Here is a 20,154-nt window from a genome sequence, read left to right as displayed (position 1 = left end):
CTTCCCGAGTAGTCACGAATGGGTGTTATTTGTTGTGTTTTCTCCTACTGAATAAGTCCTCGCGTCTTACAAGAGCGCACTTGACAACACAACGACACCGATAATACTAACGAGTACCTTCGTGACCTGTAAAGTAATAGCCGGTCCGACGTTTGAGAGAAAGCCGCCAAACGAACACGGAAGTGAGTAGGAAGCAGTTCTCTCTTCCGCGTCCTCATCTCTTGTGTCCTTAGTGTCATGATCGCCGCAGCTCCATGGCCACATATTATAACTAGACAGTGCATCGGTCACGACGAGCTCAAGGTTGACAAATGTGACGAGTGACTAGTGAAGGTATGGAATTTTAATTTTATTACCCGTGTTGGAAAAACGGTATCACGTTTTCGCCACTATGTATTCTTCCTCTCACTGTGCGACCAAGCAAGACGCTGCATGGCACTTGGTAAATAAACGTGCTGCATGTTCTGACAGGAGCTGCTGGTGCATCATGGGAAACGCACCATCTAAAGCTGACTGTGGAGATGAGCCACCAAAGACAACTTTATTTGAAAAGGAGCCAGATGGCATCACCTACAGAATCCCTGCTCTCATCTATCTGGTGCACAGTAGTACCTTCCTTGCCTTTGCAGAGAAAAGATCTTCTTCTCGTGACAGTGATGCCAAACTTATTGTCATGAGAAGAGGGGTGCAGAATGCTGACGGATCTGTTCAGGTATTTATTTAAAAGTGACCCCCTGATTGCAACTAAATGTTGTGCTAATGCAGTGGCGGGCCGTGCGTTTCCCACCTAGGCTTTCAGTGACATCCAACTTCAATGATTGCCTCTCAAAATACCATAATTTATGTCCCCACATGACCATTGCTGAAGAAATACTATACAGAAACACATTTACGCACTACTGAGTATTGAAACACCTTTAACAGTGTACAAAACGTGTTATTTTCTGGCACATTTAAAAATGATTAAACCCACATCAGCAATTAAAACATATCTTATGTGGTACTGTCAAAATTAAAGTAGCAAAAAACATATTAAACGTAAAAAATAAAATATCGGAACTCACATTTCATCGCCGGGACAGCTGAGCTAGCTTCAGGGGTTGGCTGACATCGTCTCACAAGATGTAGTTTCTCTTTAAGTATCCTTCTTGAAAATGGCCTTGCAAATATATGTGTTGTCTTGTCTAATCATAAAAGATGCAGACGAGGCGTGTTGGCTGAGTTCTTAAAGTTTACTCCACAGCATGCTCTTCAATAACATCAAGCTGCCGGCATGTCTACATTCAACAACCTAAACGGTGCATGCGCTTCACTACTGTGGCATGCTGGGTAATGGAGTTCTTATGTTACCTAGCTCATAACATCACTAAATATCTGCCTTAGGCGAGCGAGAAGGCCTTACTGACAACAACTCGTGATCTGATTGGCTATCGCAACTGTCTGTCAAATGTTTGTGTCCGTTCACTTAGAGTGCATGGACGCCCACATTGTTGATTCTGAAGGCCCCGGCAGATTTGGTACAGCATGGCAACATAAGCTAGCTGAATTCTGATTGGATAAAAAATTCTGTAACCTAAAAACAACAGCGGTGGAAGGGGCATGATATGACATGAAGAGAATATGAATACTTTTAGATATTTAGGGAAAGTAAATAAAAAATGACTTTTATCTTTCATTATGATCATGATTTCTGGTTATGTTAGGCCAGCAGAGAAGGCCTGCTGGCCTTGACGGCACACCACTATGCTAATGTTGAGAGAAATTGAGGGAAATAATGTGGTTGCAGTGCACAAAGCTGATGCAACCAGCAGCCACTTCAGCTGTGCCATTTCTACATGCAGCACAACGCAAAAACAAAAACATAGCAATAAACAATACATATTGTGCACATATATTGCACAATGCATAAATAGACAACCAAACAAAATAAAAATACAATTTCAACACCCACATACACCGCAATGGCCTCTGCAGTGCTCTTCGTCATCGTCTGCTGGGGTGGGGGTCGTGCGGCCAAAGACAGAAACAAACCCTACAAAGCAATTAAAAGAGCCAACTTTGTCCTAGGCTGCCCACCAGCACCCGGCCAATGTCCGGTCTGCGCGAATGAGCGATGAATCAGCCTAGGGAGACCGAAGGTTCCTATACATGCACTGCAAAAACTGAACTCTAAGTAAGATTAAATATCTCAAATAAGGGTGATGTTTGCTTATTTTCTGTCTGATAAGATAATTCTTCTCATTAAGCAGATTTTATGTTAGAGTGTTTTACTTGTTTCAAGGGTTTTGGTCCTAAATGATCTCAGTAAGATATTACAGCTTATTGCTGAGATTGTATGACCTATATTGAGTAAAACATGCTTGGAACGAGAATATCAACTGTTGCAAAGCTGTGTCATCAACACTCACACAAGTATAAAACAGCTTTTTCAAAGTAATAATTTCTTATTTCTAGCATGAACATAAAAATCATGACTGACACGATTGTGTCTCATGATTGAAACAGATGACAGCCAAATGGACTTTGCTGTTTTATTTTCAATGAAACAAGAGAAAATACATACTCATATAGTAGTACAGTACAGTAAACGGACAGTTAATATTTAAACATTTCACATGTGACATTTCTAACTATTTTGAACAGAAATAGTTCATGCACATTCAGATTAATTCTTCATAATTACAATAAGAAAAATTTGGCTGGGGGCCGGGCTGTATTTATATATATATATATATATATATATATATATATATATATATATATATATATATATATATATATATATATATATATATATATATATATATATATATATATATATATATATAACTTATTTATATATATATATATATATATATATATATATATATATATATATATATATATATATATATATATATATATATATATATATATATATATTCCTCGCGCACTAATTGACTGAAAGAGCACGCACTTGGCGTGATGATGTCATGTTGTCGATGGAAAAATGCATTTTTAGATAATATGATTTGCCTGAGCGGCTAGTAGACACAGAGAGTAACACTTGGTTGCCTTTCCATTAAGAACAATAAACTAGTTTTTAGTGTAAGTTTGCTGGTTTCAAGAAATGTAATGCCGAGCGCATATCATTATGTCAAGATAATGGCACTAGCATTTACTTAATTTAAGAATATATTTCAACATATTGAGAAGAAAGGTCTTATATATTTTTTTCTATCAAGAAAAGTGCACTTGTTACTAGTGAGAATATTCTTATTTTAAGGTATTTTTGGGTTCATTGAGGTTAGCTAATTTTACTTGTTTTGGAAAGTCTTGACAAGCCAATTTTTCTTGTTCTATTGGCAGATAATTTTGCTTAGTTCAAATAAAATACCCCTAATTTTGGTATATTTTTTTCTTGTTTTTGAACACTAACTTTTTGCAGTGTGTTCCTTCAGCGCCGTTAAGCTTGACCATCCCGGCGATCAATGCAAGCTCCGTAGCCCTGTTTATTCCTCCGCATCTCTTCCGGACTCCGGTGTGGCAGAGATCCAGAAGCTGGTCTCCGGTGCAAAAAGTTAAAAAGTTTTCGTAAAAAGCATCACCGAAGTCACAAAAGTGCCACCCCTTGTTGCGTAGTCCCGAAAGGGTTGGAACCAAAAGACAAAAAACACATGAAAACCAGAGGGAAACATCAATAACACAAAAGTGGGATACACAAGAGTGCAGAACCACTACAGTGGCCCCACCTTGGGGAAAAAGATGTAGAAATAGGTGCTAACTGTCCAGCTCTGATGTACCTATATTGTTGTTCACATACGATATTACTACATTGACTGTGATATACTGGAAATGTTATGAGGTACACTTGCATGGTCTAATAACATCTAATAGAAGAGATGCAGCAAAACAACTGTCTTTACAAACATAATACGGTGGTACCTCAATTTAAAAGATACTCGACATTAGTGGGTGTAGCAAATGCCACAACGAATCCCGTAAGGTATGCTCAAAACATCCAGTCTTACTTAAAGCTAAAAAAGGACTTGACTTTGTTTTTCCAACTATGGAAAGTAAGAAAGTGAGTGTGAAGGACAGTGCTGAGAAGAAGTGGATGATATTCATTGAATTAAAAAAAACAAAACCCAAAAAAACATGACTTTGCAAAGCAATCACTGCTTGTCTGCACCATACTGAAGCAGAATGAGTCTTAACACCAGCTAAGAATTTTAAAGTACCGGTAGAGTGGAAACACAAGTTGACTTTATATACTTAATTGTGTTTCATTGTATCCATTAAATCATATCCAATTGTATTTACAATCCGCAAAGTGTGTGAAAATACCGTCTAAACATCACAAAATGCCACAAAATCAGTCGGCCATTTTAAATATTCCGCTCCGAATATCTTTGGCAATTTCCGTAGGTTCTACGTCACTGGAGTAATGCTTCTGCATTTTAAAGATGTTATCAGATCAGTCATACTAGAATTACACAAACATTGCAAATAGATTAGGTGTTTACCATTCACAAAGACAAGAACACATATGCTTGGCTTTTTTTATGCATTCGACATCGTAAATACATAGCTAACAATTGAGTCAACTGATTGTAGGTCCTCTGTTGCGCTAATTATACTCTCTAAAAATATCCAGAAACTGCCAACAATACTCCATTTACATGTCATGACCTGAAAATTAACCAAATATGAGTTACATTTTTATTATAAGTGCCAACGCAGGCGGCCTATTTTAGCAGCGCCTTGAAGGCAGTGAGCTAATGCTAGCTTACGCTGCTATTGTTGGCACACTGCTGACGGCTGCTTCTGCTTCCTCTCAAACTTGCTAAAAATTCATTCTAGATTATAATTCGTGCATCTCTCACCTGCTAGTAGACAAATGTGGCCATAGACCAAGAAACTTTGACATCCCCCGAGATGGTGAAAAAAACGCTTGTTGCTGCAAAACATTTTTTTTAACCCTTTGTGAGTATTGTGATTAAAATCTTTTTTTCAACGGGATTATGTGAGCGTCCCACCAGTTGGCATCCCAGTGAGAGTGGAAATATTACAGTAAATGTTTGTTTTATTATGGTTTATTATGGTTAGTTTGTACCCCGCCTTCCGCCCGAATGCAGCTGAGATAGGCTCCAGCACCCCCCGCGACCTCAAAAGGGACAAGCGGTAGAAAATGGATGAATGGATGGATGGTTAGTTTGAATGTTTAGCACCTTGCAATGCTGCTGATGTTATAGTGTTTCAATAAAGCTGCATCCGTTTAGCACACAGCTTCTAAAACTTATTATTCATCCTCCTTGTGTTCGGGCTCAAAAATATAAGGTTCTGGAATCTGGATCATAATTTCCCCCAAATTAATCATTGTTGGCTCTCACAAAGTCTGCTTGATTAGCATTATTGTAGAGGGGGAAGGGATCTTTTCTTGCGACTTCTACGCCACGGATCACGAGACTGGTTTGCTCATTAACGCTCAAAATGGCTCTGAGATTGATACTATTTTGATCATATCTATTTGTTCATACATTTTGGAAGTCTTTTTGTGTCATAAATAAGACATATATCATAATAGCTTTAAAATAGAGGCAACTCGTTTTTTCACTCTACTTGTACTTTAAAATAATATCTAAACTGCGGACATGTATCCATGAAAATATGTAAAATGCTGCTGATGGTGTATTTGACGGAAGAGCAGCTTGAAGGAGATACTGTAAAAGGCCACCCTTCAAGGTCAATGTTGTACATTATTATTAAATTACTTCATAAAACTAGTTGTTACTGGTACATTCTATTGTATATATTGTATTTTATACAGTATTACTTCAATTTGTTTTTCTTTTTAAAAGGCATGTTGCATGTTAAGATCGTGCTGCTTTTGGGGGGACCAAGCACTAATTAAATTGATTTTAATTAATTTCAATGATAGAAGTGGTTTTGTGATACAAGTGTTTTGAGTTAAGAGATTGTCATAGATGTGTCATAGCTTGTAAGTTGAGGTACTACTGTATATTGTAAGAATGAGGATACAGGATAATGGATACAGTGCACTTAAACTACACAACATAAACATATGTGTGCTATTCCACTATCCACTATCCACTATCAAAATATATAAGGAAGGTTGTCGCTAGGGGTGTAACGGTGCGTGTATTTGTATTGAACCGTTTCGGTTCGGAGGTGTACCGAACGAGTTTCCACACAGACATATTAAGTAGCGTAACGTACGTTGTGTAAACAATGCACACCGAGGCACAACACACGGCATGCTAGCAGCTAACGGGCTACGATAGACTGACCATACGTCCTCTTTTCACAGGACATGTCCTCTTTTGCGGAGCTGTCAGGGCGGAGTTTCTTAAATGCCTCAAATGTCCGGCATTTTGAGTTAGGGTTGCGTGTGTTTTCAATGTACGTTCAGGGTTAAGAAGGGGTTAAAAACAAAACAAATTGTGCGCGCAGCAGCATTCGTGAGGGAGGGGCAGAGACAGAGACAGAGAGAGCGATAGAGTTATGATAAACGTGCATGCGTCGCCAGGCTTTGCTTTTTATCTATAGATTTATCAGATTACATTTTTTATTATCTATAGCAGGGGGGTCAAAAGTGTGCCCCAGAGGCCATTTGCGGCCCACAGCTAATGTTTTAAAGGCCCACGGCACATTCTAAAAATACTATTAAAATAAACAAAAACATAAAAAAGTGAAATAAAAAAGCTTAAAGGTTAAATGTAATTTAGAAAAAGTTGCAATGTTGACTAATAAAACAAAGCTGTTTTTTTTTCTTTCAAACTGTCATTGCTCAAAACATAATATTGAATCAAAATCAATGTTATTATGAATTATTGACCTATCCAAGGTTCCGATTACTTCACATCAAATATTCCACTAAGAAAAATATTTTTGGTGGAAGATTTTGCAAATTTGGTAAATGAATAACCCAAAAATTTATATTTTGTTGTTTTCTTACTGTACCGAAAATGAACCGAACCGTGACCTCTAAACCGAGGTACGTACCGAACCGAAATTTTTGTGTACCGTTACACCCCTAGTTGTCGCTGGTGAATTAATTCTGTTCTGGCAATAACATGTGAAGAAGGCAATAGTACATATAGTGCAAAGTCAAAACAGAGGATTATTATGTTTTAAAGGGGACCTATTATGCAAAACCAACTTTATTTACCTATTGGTATCTATTTTTGTGTATTTGGGATTTGAAAGAGTCCTGTAAATGTTAAATCATACCATGGAGGCGTGGCGTAGATATTTATAAAACAGTCTTGCCCTCCTTCAGATTTCCTTCAAATGAGCTATTTTGATTATGCACCAAGTGTGACGTTTTTCCCAAGTGTGACATCAGCGGATTATCCATATATGGTAGAGATTTAGCTAAAGTGCTTTGCGCGAGTCCACCATTGTAGTCTGACGTTGTTGTCAATAAGATCCTTCTTTTTCTCTATCCTCTTGTTGTGGGGCTGGCTGGCTCGTACATGAACATGCATCCTGCGCCTAATAAAAAGTAGCATATAGTTCTCACTTATATCTGTCAGTAGACTCACTATGGAAGCGCTAAAAAGTACAACATGGAAGCAGTCAAAGTGGAGGCACGTAAATAAGACTACCCCCCAAATGGCGCCTCCGGAACAAACGGGTCAGAAAGCAGCTGGAAACAGTCTGTAAAACATAGAGTAGGGAAGGGATTCATATGGCCCCATTCCTGGGTAGATCTCGCGTGAGAGGAAGAGGTGGGGTTATTTATTTTGCAATTGCAGTCTGCTGAAAATGATGAAAAGCGCCACTCTACATAGCACTTGATGCTTTGGTCAAAGATGGAATTGCCACAAAACACATTTTAAGATATTCAACACTCTACTCTAAAGTGGGTAGTGTAGCCCCCAATTCGTCACGTTTCATGTGTCAGGTAAAGCGCAACAAATGGAGCCATTTCAATCCCTTTCCCACTGTAACCTATGCAAAACTTTGGCCAAAATGTCACGTCTGGGTCACATGTTTATGCGTGGGTCGTTCTCCCAGGATGCAGACGGAAAACTCCAGAGGCAAGGTACAGGTAAGAAAATTATTTAATGTCCATAAATCAGGCAGGAACAAACAAACAAAGCAAGCGTGCCTATAGCACGGGGTGCTAACGGAATAGCTAACAAGAAAAGCATAAGGCAACGCTTAGCTCAGGGATCTAAAGGGTAAACGACGTAACTTGTTGCATGTAAGCAAATAAAGAAGCCAGACTGACTGTGGCGAACAACAGGAATAAGTAGCTCTCTGATTAGTGCCAAGCAGGTGAGCGTCCCGAACAATAATCAGAGGCAGGTGAAAACAATCTGCAGTCATGGCAACTAAAACACAAACCCAGGGGTGCTCAAAAACAGGAACTGAGGGAGTCCAAAACTAAACAAAACACGATCCGGGCAACGAATCATGACACAAAAAACACAATTACATAAAGTAAAAATTAAAGTACCAATGATTGTCAGACACACACTAGGTGTGGCTATTGTTATGTAGACCCTAAGGAAGTGTTTTAAATGTAGAAAACAAATCGTAATATGACTTATATTTAAAAAGCACAGGAAGCTTATTAAATGTTGCGATAGAAGCGTCCACCCAGTCAATTTAAGCGCTGTCCTGTCATTCCAGTGGCTGTCGAGCGAGGAGCTGTCAACAGCATGCCTGCCGCTCCACCGCACCATGAATCCTTGCCCAGTGTTTGAGAAAAACACCAGCACCTTGTTTTTATTCTTCGTCTGCATCCTGGGCCACACCACTGAGCACAGGCAGATCATCACAGGTAAGAATAAAACGCGCCTTTGCTACGTCAGCAGCGGTGACGACGGCCGTACCTGGAGCGAGGCCAAGGACCTCACGGAGAGCGTGATCGGACAAGATATCGGCAAGTGGGCCACGTTTGCGGTCGGCCCCGGTCACGGCGTCCAACTGGAGAACGGGAGGTTGATCATCCCAGCGTACGCCTACTACATTCCGTATAGGTGCTTCTCCTTCCCTGTTCCTCACACCGTCTGCCCACGGGCGCTGACCATCTACAGCGCAGACTTTGGCAAGACTTGGCACATTGGCAAGATGCTGCGCAAAAAGTCATGCGAGTGCGAGATGGCGGAGATCATCGATCACGAGGGCAGAAGTCACCTCTACTGCAACGCTCGCAACTTCGGAGGCCACCGACGTGAGGCGCTCAGCGAAAACAGCGGCGTCTGCTTTGACAAACCCCGCACGGCCCGAGAGCTGGTGGAGCAGCCAAGAGGCTGTCAAGGCAGCGTCGTCGGCTTCCCCGCGCCAGAGTTCATCCCCTGCGAGGACGCAGAGAACAAAGCGTGTGACACGTTGTCCCCGGACACCCAAACATGGCTCCTCTTCATGCACCCCACCAGCAAGCGCACTAGACGGGACATGGGCGTCTACCTGAACAGATCCCCCCTGCATTCCAGGGGGTGGGACCGGCCCAGGATCCTCCACTGCGGGCCCAGCGGGTACTCAGACCTGGCCTACGACCCGGACAAAGACCAGTTCTCGTGCCTGATGGAATGCGGAAAGATAAGCGAACTGGAGCAGATTGCGTTTGTGTCGTTCACGCTCAAAGATGTCATGCAGACAAACAGGAAAAACAACAACAAGATGTGCTGAATAACATATCCCAGCATGAAAGAGGCTAGGCTAACATCTCTGTGTTTACTAGTGTTCCTCTCATGCATGCAGGATGTTTACTTCTTTACTTCAGCTAAGGATCTCTTCAAATGGTGGCCAGGGGCATGTCTATTTTTACAATACCGATATTACTTTTATTAAAGTAGTACAACTATTTAGATAGGGGTTGTTATGACAGTGTGAAGACAAACAAACACATGGAATTGAATTAGGCTTCGTTACATAGAAATATGATCAGAGTTTGATTCTTGCCGGGGCGACACATTCATTAACAGACGGATCAGGTCACATGATGCCAGAACACTGCCGTTAAGTTGAAAACATTGAATACATTTTTGTATTGTACATTTTTTTATAGACACTGTAAAAAATTACATTGACACATTTTAAACATGCACATAGAAGGGTAGAGTATATTTTGTGTATTTAATGTCAGTTTTTAGATTTTCCCCTCACGTCCATCTTTTTCAGTGACGGTTCATTGATCTATTTTTTTTGGGTCATCGTTTTTCATTTTGACTTCCTCGTTTTCATTTCACATTGAAAGTGAAAGAGAATGACACTGACCAACAACAAAAAAATCAAATAGCTCTTACTGAAAAAAGGTGTACATTAAAGTGATTGTTTTTTGCAACTTGCAACTGCCAAAAATCATTAACTGACCACAAAAAAAAAATCTTGTGCTTCTGTGTGACACATACGAGCGTAGTTTACATGCTCAAAGCCAGAAGAGGGCAGGATATAATGCTCAAAATCCGTAAAACCGACATTTTAAAAAAACACCTCAAACTATAAAAAAGTACTTATTTCTTTAATGCCCATGTTTAATTTTTCTGTGCCAATACATCTATATCTGGATCTTTTGTTTCAATGTCAACATTTATTTTCAATGCGAAAACTAAATGGCTGTATTTTAAACATGCATGTGTCAAACAAACTTATGTAGACCCTGGGGCCGCCCGTGTCTAAAATTGGGGCCCAAGGCATGATTTTGTTTAGAGTCCCCCTTACATCTTTCACACTTTACATGTTAAACTATTTTCATACTTTCTTTTAATGGATATTGATTTGAATTTGATGCATGTTTTGTACTAAAACTAATTTATGGGAAATCAATTGTTCAGTAATTTATTTTTTGGTGCCAAATAACAGAATTTGCAAACCTTCTTTACCCAGGACAACTATTTTACAAGACCAACACTAATGCTGTGCACTACAGGGGACAGTGACAATCAGTGACGGTGCAGGAAGGGTCAAGGAATTTGTTTAAAATTAAATTTGGACGGATGGCGTGGCCCTACTCACAGCGTGTAATCTCCGTATAAGAAGGCTATAGACTATTAAATATGGTTTAGATATGGTACACTAGATGTCCACGGCCATGAAATAAGGAAAACAAACTCTGTATGTACCAGAAAAATACCAATCTTAATTTAAACCAATGAGGGTAAGAGTGCCAACTAGATGTACTATTTGAACGTTGAGTTATTATTGTTTACCTGTGTGTTGATCATTGTGTGGTAGTTTAGGCTTGCACTTGCTGCATGGCAGTGAGAGCATGCCGATGTGTGCTTTTTTTTGGCCATACTTAATGAATATTTATTTAATTTTCATTGATATCTATGAGCAGACACCCAGCCACTATTTGAGGATGTACCAAAGTGAGTAATGAAAGGACTAATTTGAAGCATGCTGCTGCATCATTAACCAGCTTAGTGTGTTCGTGTGTAGCATGCTTGACAAGTGCTCCTTACCACTCCCTTCATCTGCTCTCTTTTTATCGTGTCAGAGGTATTTCCAACATCTTTTTCTTTTTCTTTAATCAAAAAGGGTATCATGTCCCTTGGCACCATATTTTCTCTAATGCCAAATGTGACACAATCATTATACCGGAGAATAGAACCGATTGTTGTCTATTTGCCACAGCCAAATAGTCAATGAGGGGCCAAATATAAAAAAAATAATATTAATACTTGTGCTTATGATGTACCTTTTCATGTAGGCCTATTAGCAGGTAATACTTTTGTCACAAGAGTGTTCTAGGAAATCACACAATGTTTTGAGGATTAAGCATTTTCCCGCAAAATGAGGGAATCAGTTTTAAAATTGCAAAACTACAAAGCCTATGATGAACTGTTTTTGTAGTGAACAATGCCTATTTAGCGAAAGGCCATATTATTTTCAAGAAATGTAACACAGTCTTTTTCAAGCAAACCCAATACATTATGGAGATGTTCTACTTTTGGGCAATATACTACTAAATTCTGATGAGCGAAGGAGAATGGTTATTTGATTTTAGTATTTTTTAACATTTGCCTAAAGTGGTTCTTCAACCATGTCAATATTGTTTGTTGTTGCATTACTTTTTTGTAGAAAATAAAAGTAATATCATCCTTTTTTAAAAACTCTCCAATGTGTACAAGTACAATTACAACTAACTAAATAAAATTATATTGTATGACAGAGAGCTCCGATATATATTTTTTCCTGGCCCCAGACTGTGCACCCCCCACACCCTCGTAGGAGCTTAGTCTGGGATTGACTCTTAAATTGTTTTATTTTTTTTAACTCATCCCATCCCAACGCCTGCGTGGCGACCCATCAGCGTTTCTGTTCTGTCACCTTGTACAACGTGTCTGCTCTTGAACGGGTTTGTGCTGAAAATGACATTTTGTTTCACTTGTGCAATGGCATTAAAGTTCCTTCCTGAATAATAAGATATTTGGTGAAGTTTTTACAAAAATTACTCAAATAAATGCATAAATGCTGAGTATACTTCAAGACGGATTTGACCTTTGACCTACTGTACCTTTTCAATCTCCTCATTGTCTTGCTTAACTGGAAATGTTCGTTTGTTTAAAAGGTGTGTCCATAACACTATTTATAAAGCACTCTTCATTGTTAGGCTTTGTTAGTGAACAAATGAAATCTTACATGGGTTATTTTTCCACTTTCGGTTTTACCCTGTCATACAGTACATGGAGCTATAACAACGAGGCTGTCAAGGGGTGAGATGTCTCCATGGTATTAAACTGGTTTGGAGAAATGTGTGTGTTCAAGTTAAAAAACACAGCACTTAACATAACATACATTTCACATTACAATTGTGTGTTCAAGGACAGGCCGAACAAAGCGTGAAATCTCAACGCTCGATGAAAAACACGGTTACGGGGGGGCAAAAAAACAACAAACTGTGGACTTTCTAACAGTCGCCTTTAAGAATTTCCCTACCAACCATAACAAAACATTTGATCACTTGCACTGCGGTGTTTGAAAGCCCTTAGCAAATAAAACATTCATATAAGAGCTGTCAAATGCAGATGGATTTCTTGCAAACAACTTTTTTCCTTCATCTTTGGCCATTACCAGGATAATGGCACTATATCTGAATTATTGCGGTCACATTATGGTGTTGGGGCAACATTGCTCAAAAACAAATAAAACATTTTTGAGGCTTTTTCTTTGCTTTTTTTTATTTATTTACTTTTTAAAAATCACTTACTCCAGCATCTTCCCCAGATTGGATGAATCACAGTATGAGTCAGTTTGAGTGTTTGTGGTGACAATTTTTCAGCACATATGATCATTTTGATCACCAGGTGGCTTTAACACACACACACACACACGCGCGTCAGTGTTGGCGGAACAGATGTTTGCTGTAGATGTGACAAATGTCTCTGCATTTACTGCATTTTTTTTTTTTTTTTTTTTTTGTCCATACTTTTCGGAGTGATCTGTTTAAATGGAGCATGTGTGAACATCTGCATCAACAAGAGTAAAAAGCTGCCTTTACAAAGATGATCTTGTTCAGTTTTAATAACTTTGTTGGATTATACAGCAGTGTATAAATGCACTGAATCATGCTGACAGCTGTAGCTAATATTTTGCTTCCTCCAGGGAGTAACCAAAATATTGGGAACATGAATCACCACAGTAATACGCGTACTGTAAATTAATGTTGACTCCTAACAACAATGTTTTATATAGGTATGAAGACACGTTACTCGGGGACTATGAAATAAGGTGTGGGGTTCCCCAAGGCTCAATTTTAGGCCTCATTATTTTTAATATAAATGTTGTATTGCCCTGGTGTACCCCACAAAAATATTACAAATCTACAATTATTACAAAACCCAGCCGCACACGTGCTGATAATGACCAGAGGGCGGGACCACATTACACAATACACCAGCTGCATTGGCTCCCCGTCCGCCTAAATTAAATTAATATGATTAGTTTTTAAATGTTTAATGCACATTTTTGTATCTATTTGACCTGCTTTTACCATATCTGAGGTCCTTTTATCTTTACCTAATACCAGAACAAAGACCCAAGGTGAGGTGGCATTTAGCCAATATGGCCCTCCACCCGTGAAACAGCCTGCTGGAGAGCCTTTGGACTGCAACGATTTTAAAAGAAAAAAGTTTGAAAGCACACACTGTATTTTTAATCAGGTTTTTTACAGATCATTTTAAACTTCTAGATTTGTATTCTGTTATTTTAAAAATGTATTTATTGCTATTATTACTACTATTACTTACCATTTCATGTTTTAATTATTTATTTATTTAGTATTTACATTTTATTTTTTGCATATATTTTAAAATATATTGTATTTGACTTTTTTGAGATAATTTATTATCTAATACAATTTTTATTTCTCCTCCAGTGTGGACACCTCATCATTATCTTTGCAAAGGCAGAATTTTTTGTTAGAGCTTTTGAATTAGAACCCAGGTATATACTAAGGGTTATATTTCCTGTGCCTGTTCTCTATTATAGCGCATTACAAGATTTGTTAGATGCCTCCAACTGACAATGCATTTGAAGACAAAAAATAGTCGCTGCAGGGAGATTTTCCCCGGTGCACACCAAAGATCTGCAATCTACTCAAATCGAGTGTAAAACAACATGGATCTGATTGACAACATGAGCAGCAGAGGTGTCCAAAGTGCGGCATACTATTTTACATACATATTTTTTTGCCATTTTTTGAAATTGTAAAAAAATATCAACGTGGCCCCTGTTGCATTCTTATATTTTTCTGTGTGTGGTTCTGTGTTTTAATCAGTTTGGACACCCCTGATTTACAGTAGAGGTTGTACAAACAGCGCCTGCTTCTTTTTTGACTGTGCTTGGAAATACACAGTAAGCGGCTTAAAATGCATGGTCATAGACGACTACAACGTATCCCCCACCAGTAACCTGTCGGATTTTGCTTGGCGTTAGTGGAAGAAAACATTTTAAGGGGAGAAACACTTCCAGCTGTTCCACACACACACACACACACACACACACACACACACACACACACACACACACACACACACACACACACACACACACACACACACACACACACACACACACACACACACACACACACACACACACACACACACACAGACACACACACACGAAAGTTCATTCACTTTCTGCCACTTGGCTGGAGCCTCTCCCAGTTGAACTTTGGTCTAGACACATTTTAACAACCAACCATTTACACCTCTAAACAATTTAGAGTCTCCAATTGACCTTTTGTAAACTGACTGACAAACTTAACAGTTTGTAAACTACAAATGCATGCTCATAGATGACCACAATGTATCCCACTGGTTATTCTCCAATTTTTTGATGATTCTCACTATGTACAGTACATCTGTAGTAAGTAGAGCATACTGATGTGAAAAAATTATAAATACCATTTTTGAACCATGTAGGGTAGCTTGAACGCAGCAGGCACAAGACATTGATACAAGGTTGATTATACATACATGTCCTCTGAACCTGACTTTGAAACAACATTGCAAAATGTGTAAATTAGGACAACACTGATGTCTAACGTTGGATCCACGTTGTTGGTTGGGAAATTACCAAATTTCAATGGTCGAGTCAATGTCACAACCTGACACTGAATAAACCTCATGTTGTTTCAACATTGTATTTGTGTTGTATAGAATATTGGTTGGGAAATGACCAAAATTTAATGGTCAAATCAACGTCAGAAACCATACATTGGTTAAACGTCGTCAAAAAGCATGTTGTTCCAATGTTAGGCTTGAGTTACTCAATGCCAGGACCTAATTCAACAAGTTCTCAACAATGTTTTAATGTCTGGTGCCTGCTGGGAAGGAGCCATAGCGTTCGGATGCAATTTCACAAACAAGATAGGCTCCAGCACCCCCCGCGACCCCGAAAGGGACAAGCGGTAAAAAATGGATGGATGGAAGTTCCCTTTATGTTTCTTTTGTTCCTGAAATTGAATCTTGAATTTATTTCCCATTATACCAATTAGTTTTTGAGTATAACTAACTGTACTTGGAACTCCCCCTTTCCTTCACCAAACTCGATATGTCATCTAGAGAAGTGGAGCCCAGTTCCTTACATAGACAGTGTGGATAAAGGCATGTAAAATTATTATTTTGATTACTTAATTGCATGTTTTTGTCGCTTTGGTGCAGGATTACTTCAAATCTGATATGGTTATCATGAGCAAAAATAAATATAAATATAAGATGATATATCATAGGGATGTGACTCTCACAATAACTCACAATTTGATGATGATTCTTGGGGTGACGATTCGATTCATAAAAGATTCTCGATTCAACACGCTTTTCGGTTTTAACCAATTCTCGCAATATATTAGTTGATACAAAAGTGATAATAAAAGCTTTAAAAACAGGTTACAGGTTACAAAAGCTCCTCTTGGTTGCTGACATATGATGTACAGTATACACGCAGTGACTAAGCACAGAGATGGCCTAAAAAAAAAAATATTTCTAAAGATTGATTGCAATTGAAAAAAAGTAGTATTTTTTAAATACTGTATTTTCCGCGATGTAAGCCGCACCCACTAGATTTTGGAAGGAAAAAAATAGTCGTTCATATATTAGCCGCACCGAACTATAAGCGGTAGATATATACCGATACCTTGTGACATGTGATATTTACATAGAAAGATTACGTAAATGATCATTTACATACTTTAATTGGTTCCAACCGATTGCCTGCAACACGACAGTATATTGATGATCACACAAAACAGAAAAGTCATTGATGTCTTTATTCATCCCTTATGAGATGAACAAGATTTTCTCCATTTTTAATATGGTTCAAGATGTTTATTAGGATTCTTCTTCCTTTGTTAACACTTTGAGTTTGGATAGTTTTTTTTTTTTTAAAGTAGATCATTTAATACATTGTTTGATTTCTTTGCTTAATCCATTCCATAATTAAAAAATCCATAGATTAGCTGCACCTTTGTATCGGCTGCAGGATTTAAACCTTGGGAAAAAAGTAGCGGCTTATAGTCCAGAAAATGTTGGTAGTTTTTTGAAAATTATGAATAATTTTGGAATTGGAATAGATAAATAAAAAAATTCGGGTATGAATCAATTTTTTTAAGCACATAGACACCACAGCCTGTGTTTTCTGATCTTCAGTGTGTGCATGTCATGGGTATTTTCTTAAGCGTACTACTATATGTTTAATACATTTTATTTGTTTGTTTTTTTAAACCTTGCACGCGCCGGTGTTCCCACCCTTGTAAAGCTGCTGGAAATGTGAATTTCTCTTGAAGACAAACATCTATGTTGTGTTTTTCACATTTTCTCAAGCACAATTCAACACAACTCCAGCAATAAAACATCAAGAGAAGAGGACTCAAAAAATAATACCAGTGGCTTACCTTCTTTTCCTGTACTTCTTGAGCACTGGGGTGTACGCAGCTTCTTTTTCTTTTTTTTAACCTGAATTATGAAATAATAGGATGGTGTGTGTGTGTGCATGAATCATTATGATAATAGAAATGTTTGCATAAGAAAAACAAAACAGAGCAGAGCTCTCTTTAAGTCATGTAATGTGCTTTCCCTTTAGACGCAGCAACAGACACGGTACATTCAGCATGGATTGTTGCCTCTTTTCACATGTTCTCCTTGTTGCAAGACAGTAAAATAGAAGGTATGCAGGCAAAGTTTACATGTTCATAGGTTGGATTGAAACGTTGGTGTACACTGGACGCAACACTCAGATCACAGAGTAACAAAGGGGATGTCCTTCATGTTTCCTAAACAATGCCTTTTACAGGATATCTCGCTGACAAACTATATACACGTTTGGTGTGCCGACCCAAACAAGTCCTCAAAACTCCCCCACATGTATTTTGTTTCATGGAGAATAACAGAAGGAACATCGCTTCCCTCCCTCACCCCACTCTTCCAAGAAGGGAAAGGAAAAAAAACAAATTTTTTACAAACAAAGGAACAAAACAGACAATTCCCAGAGATATGATCAAAGAAGCAATGAAAACGACTTCAGTATTTAAAAAACAACAACATATATTTTCTGAATCTCCCACCCCCCCATGTGATCAGTCCTTGTACTCCCAATTGTCATTTAAAGATGCTCTCCTGATCATTTACCGTAATACCAGGCTTACAAGGGCACTGCAAATCTACATACCATTCAAAGCCATGCCACATTATACACCCTGTTGGGGTTGTGGGGGGGCTTTCCTTTCTTAAAGGGACATGCGCACAGTTTAGGAACAAGGGGGCAACAGCAGGTTTGGTGAATAAGATTGTAACCCCCTACCCCTCCCAACCCCCAGCCTGCTGTATAGTTCATTAAAAATAAAAGCAAAATGCATGAAAATACTTGTCATCTTTTCTTTCTTTTTTTTAAAAATGCATTCATTTTCATTAAGAGCAGGGATTCTCAGCCAAACTTGTAAACTTTATAATCTCATCTCCTTTAGTGCATTTTTTTTCATACCTCTGAGTCGTCGGCCTATTTCTATAAAGCATGTGATGTCTTTTTTTTAAATTTTATTATTATTATTTTTTTGATACTTCACAAGTGATCCACTGTGAACAGCAGTTCCCGACCAGTCACATGCACACCATGGGAAATGTTGGGCTTGACGCATGATTACTAACCTTTGACCCCTTTTGACGCTGCTGTTGCTGCTACTACAGTTCAGGCAGTAAAGGGTCTGGAGACTCCCGCGTGCAGTGAACGCACCACTAACACAGTCATTTTAGCACAGCCGTCGTCTTTTTCTTAGCTTTTTGCAAGCAGCTACTTTTATAGCCTGAGGCCACCTCTACTGTCACTGAGCGTTAATATGACCTGTTTTTGTAGAGATATTTTTTTTTTAATCCATACATGATACATTGTACTGCGCACAGTGGTTTATGCGCTCGTTCTGGAAGCATAATGTTGCTGAGGACATGCAAGTTGTTGAGTATACAGCAGAGAAAAAAGCTTGATCGTTTTCAGGGATGCTCAAGCGCGAGACTCCTTCTTCAAGTGTGGTTTGTTTCCCAGCACGCCGTCCATCTCGCTGACAGTTTGCGGCGTCATTTGGGATAAAATCTGCACAGGAGGAAGAGAAAATGAGAAGCTGGTGTTAGTTTCCGGTTGTTTTGGTTCCTCTTTTTTCCGCATACAGTACTAGGCCTTTAAAGTTGAAAGGTACATCCATGGGATTTCCCCTGGATGCGGAACGGCGCATTCTTCCCGTTTCCGTTCAAGCCAGTGCCGTACCGCATCCCTGCGCTAAATCTGTGCATCAATTTAGCTCAAATTTGCTTCTTTGGGTGAGGAAGTCATGCACAAACACGACATAGATGAGCCGGTTAACTTTCAAAATAAAATACCCCGTGCTCAAGGGGGATCGTATTTTACGCTTTGAAACGTCCTACTAAAACGGACCTGAAGTTAACTTGTCAAATATTTTCAGACGTAATTTTACCTTGTTGACACAAATGGATGAGGACATGCTGATTCTGGAGGTCCAACATCAATTAATCATAATTCAGGCTTATCCTGGACAGCTACTTGGGGACCTGTTTCAAATATCAACTGATATTGGGGCCGGGGAAGCAGGGGACCGGTTATGGCTTTTCTCAGTCTTTTTGTTTATATTTCTTCATGAATTACTTTTTCTTCAGCAAATGTCTGTATTTTAATTACAGGATGTAAATTACAACAAATTATTGCAACTTTCACTTTCTGCATCCAACACCTAAAAAAACATATTTCTTTTGCAATTTTTGGTAAAAACATCTAAAAAAAAAAAAAAAGCCCGCGAGATCTTGTGAATTGAATATGGTGAATTTCTGTCGGTGTTCAAAAATGTTGAATTTAAGATGTAAATAAAGCATATTTTGTTAGATTTGTTGACATCCTGTGCTTTTTGGTGTCATTGTTACAAATAAAACATTGATTACAAATTCATCAAATCACAATGTTATTAGAAAACACAAGACTTAAAACTTTGCAACTTTTGCCGCAACAATCAGGTATTTTAGGCTGCAACAATCACACAAAAAATCCAGCGTCAAGGCAAATAAAAATGGAGCTTAATGTAAAGTCAAAGCTGTTTCGCCCCTGTCCCCGTCTAAAAGCACTCACGGGTGGCTCCATCTTACTTGTGACATAAAAGAAACAGCAAAAAGAAACAATTATATTTCCTTTGCTTAT

At 38.6% G+C, this 20,154-nt stretch overlaps 2 protein-coding genes across 4 annotated transcripts in view; one reads left to right on the top strand and one right to left on the bottom strand.

Annotated features, from left to right (window-relative positions):
- Positions 1-6: 6 nt before the first annotated feature.
- LOC133650457 (sialidase-3-like) lies at positions 7-13,126 on the top strand. 2 transcript variants are annotated; one of them, XM_062047705.1, is made up of 4 exons: positions 7-333; positions 472-712; positions 8,644-8,969; positions 9,051-13,126. In XM_062047705.1, exons 2-4 carry the CDS (start codon positions 488-490, stop codon positions 9,643-9,645), a joined length of 1,146 nt encoding a protein of 381 aa, XP_061903689.1. In that variant the 5' UTR covers positions 7-333; positions 472-487; the 3' UTR covers positions 9,646-13,126. The 2 variants fall into 2 exon arrangements, with proteins under 2 accessions (XP_061903689.1, XP_061903688.1); XM_062047704.1 differs by having other exon boundaries at positions 8,644-13,125.
- Positions 13,127-17,104: 3,978 nt separating this feature from the next.
- LOC133650454 (voltage-gated potassium channel subunit beta-2-like) overlaps positions 17,105-20,154 on the bottom strand; it is a 193,384-nt gene continuing 190,334 nt past the window's right edge. For both annotated transcript variants that reach the window (XM_062047702.1, XM_062047701.1), the window contains one exon: positions 17,105-19,044. In XM_062047702.1, coding sequence (XP_061903686.1) covers positions 18,955-19,044 — 90 coding nt within the window. In that variant the 3' untranslated portion in view covers positions 17,105-18,954. The remainder of the gene's footprint in view (positions 19,045-20,154) is intronic.

This window comes from Entelurus aequoreus, linkage group LG05, assembly GCF_033978785.1.
Source record: "Entelurus aequoreus isolate RoL-2023_Sb linkage group LG05, RoL_Eaeq_v1.1, whole genome shotgun sequence".
Taxonomy (NCBI): Eukaryota; Metazoa; Chordata; class Actinopteri; order Syngnathiformes; family Syngnathidae; genus Entelurus; species Entelurus aequoreus.
The sequence above is the reverse complement of the archived record's forward strand: the minus strand, read 5'-3'. Positions and strand labels throughout refer to the sequence as shown.